The sequence below is a fragment of the Nicotiana tabacum genome, chromosome 18, assembly GCF_000715075.1.
Source record: "Nicotiana tabacum cultivar K326 chromosome 18, ASM71507v2, whole genome shotgun sequence".
Lineage (NCBI taxonomy): Eukaryota > Viridiplantae > Streptophyta > Magnoliopsida > Solanales > Solanaceae > Nicotiana > Nicotiana tabacum.
The window spans coordinates 103348975-103350782 of record NC_134097.1 but is presented as its reverse complement, the minus strand read 5'-3'; the positions used below and the strand labels follow the sequence as shown (position 1 = coordinate 103350782).

The 1808-nt window shown below is 39.8% G+C and overlaps 1 protein-coding gene across 1 annotated transcript; it reads left to right on the top strand.

The window, feature by feature from the left end:
- On the top strand, positions 1–497 carry LOC142172609 (uncharacterized). The gene is made up of 2 exons (XM_075236272.1): positions 1–379; positions 487–497. Exons 1-2 carry the CDS (start codon positions 1–3, stop codon positions 495–497), a joined length of 390 nt encoding a protein of 129 aa, XP_075092373.1.
- Positions 498–1808: the final 1311 nt, after the last annotated feature.

Sequence of the window (1808 nt, the reverse complement as noted above, 5' to 3'; positions counted from 1 at the left end):
ATGACTGCTTTTAATCCCCTTACGGCCATTCTTACCCAAAACAAACTTGAGGGTCCAAATTATGTTGATTGGAAACGAAATTTGGATATTGTTCTAATTGCTGAAGAGTACAAATTTGTGCTCGATGAGGTCTGTCCAGAAAAACCTGGAGATGATGCCACAGATGATGAACAGAAGGCTTACCAGAAATGGATTAAGGCTGATGAGATGGCGCGGTGTTACATTTTGGCATCCATGTCGAATGTTCTGCAACATCAGCATCAGTCGATGGAGTCTGCTTATGACATTCTGGAAAATCTCAAAGAAATGTTCGGAGATCAGAATCGTGCGGCTAAGCAGACTGCCATGAAAGCCCTTCTGAATACCAAAATGGTTGAAGGTTCATCGGTCAGGGACCATGTTCTGAAGATGATGAGTCTTCTGAATGAACTGGAGGTCCTTGGAGCTAATATTGATAAGGACACGCAGGTTGAAATGATCCTGCAGACTTTGCTTGACAGTTTTCAGCAATTTCGCCTGAATTATAACATGAACAAAATGGATTTGTCCCTTGCGAAATTGTTGAATGAGCTGCAGTCGGCAGAGACTATTATCAAGTCCCAAGCTCCTCCCGTGGCATTGAATTTTGAGGCAGGTTCTTCTTCTAAGCCGAGAGGCGGGCAGAAAAAGAAAAAGGCTCAAAAACCCTCTGTTGGTGGCGCGACTGCTGGTGTGAAAAAGGCTAAGGGCAAGTGTTATCACTGCAAGCAGCCCGGGCATCATAAGAAGCAGTGTCCAACTTATCTGGCCAAGCTGAAAAATAAACCAGGTGATTTACATCTACTTGTCGTTGAAACATTTTTAGCGGCTGTTTCTACCATGTCATGGTGTGTAGATTCGGGAGCCACTAATCATATCTGCACTTATTTGCAGGGGTTTCAGGTAACGCGGCGGCTAAGTAAAGGAGAAATCAATGTTTATCAAGCAGACGGTTCAGCAGCCCCAGCTTTAGCATTAGGAAATATTAGTATTTCGTTTGGTAGTGGTAGAGTTTTAGCTTTAAAAGACACATTATATGTACCTTCCGTTAGAAGGAATTTAATTTCGGTTTCTATCGCTATGAGAGATGGTTATGATTTTAATTGTCATGACGTTGATAAATGTGTTATTACTCATAATAAGCGTTATCTCTCTTCGGCTACATTGATTAATGGTCTTTTTGTTGTTGACTCTATTCCTAAACCGTTACCACCTAAAGAACTGAATAATGTTGATTTACCAAGCAAGAGAAAACGTTCTTCTGAATTGAGTGAAACATATTTATGGCACTTGCGTTTGGGTCATATAAATCTGAACAGAATTTCCAGGTTGGTCAAGGATGGACCTTTAAGTTCATTGAAAGTGGAGGCACTACCAACTTGTGAATCTTGTTTAGAAGGGAAAATGACAAAACCAAATTTCCCCTCAAAAGGAAATCGGGCAAGTGATAAATTAGAATTAATTCATTCTGATTTGTGTGGTTCAATGAATGTCCAAGCAAGAGGTGGTTTTGAGTATTTTGTGACTTTCACAGATGATTACTCAAAATATGGATATATTTATTTGTTGTGTCGAAAGTCTGAATGTTTTGAAAAGTTCAAAGAATTCAAGACTGAGACTGAAAAGCGACATAATAAACATATCAAGACACTACGATCTGATCGTGGTGGGGAGTACCTCTCTACAGACTTTATTGGTTATTTATCAGAATGTGGAATTACATCTCAATTATCTGCACCTGGAACTCCACAACAAAATGGTGTAGCTGAAAGAAGAAATAGGACTCTTAT

What these genes read in the sequence shown, in the direction of transcription:
- LOC142172609 (XM_075236272.1), top strand. Translation starts at nt 1, where the DNA reads ATGACTGCTTTTAATCCCCTTACGGCCATTCTTACCCAAAACAAACTT.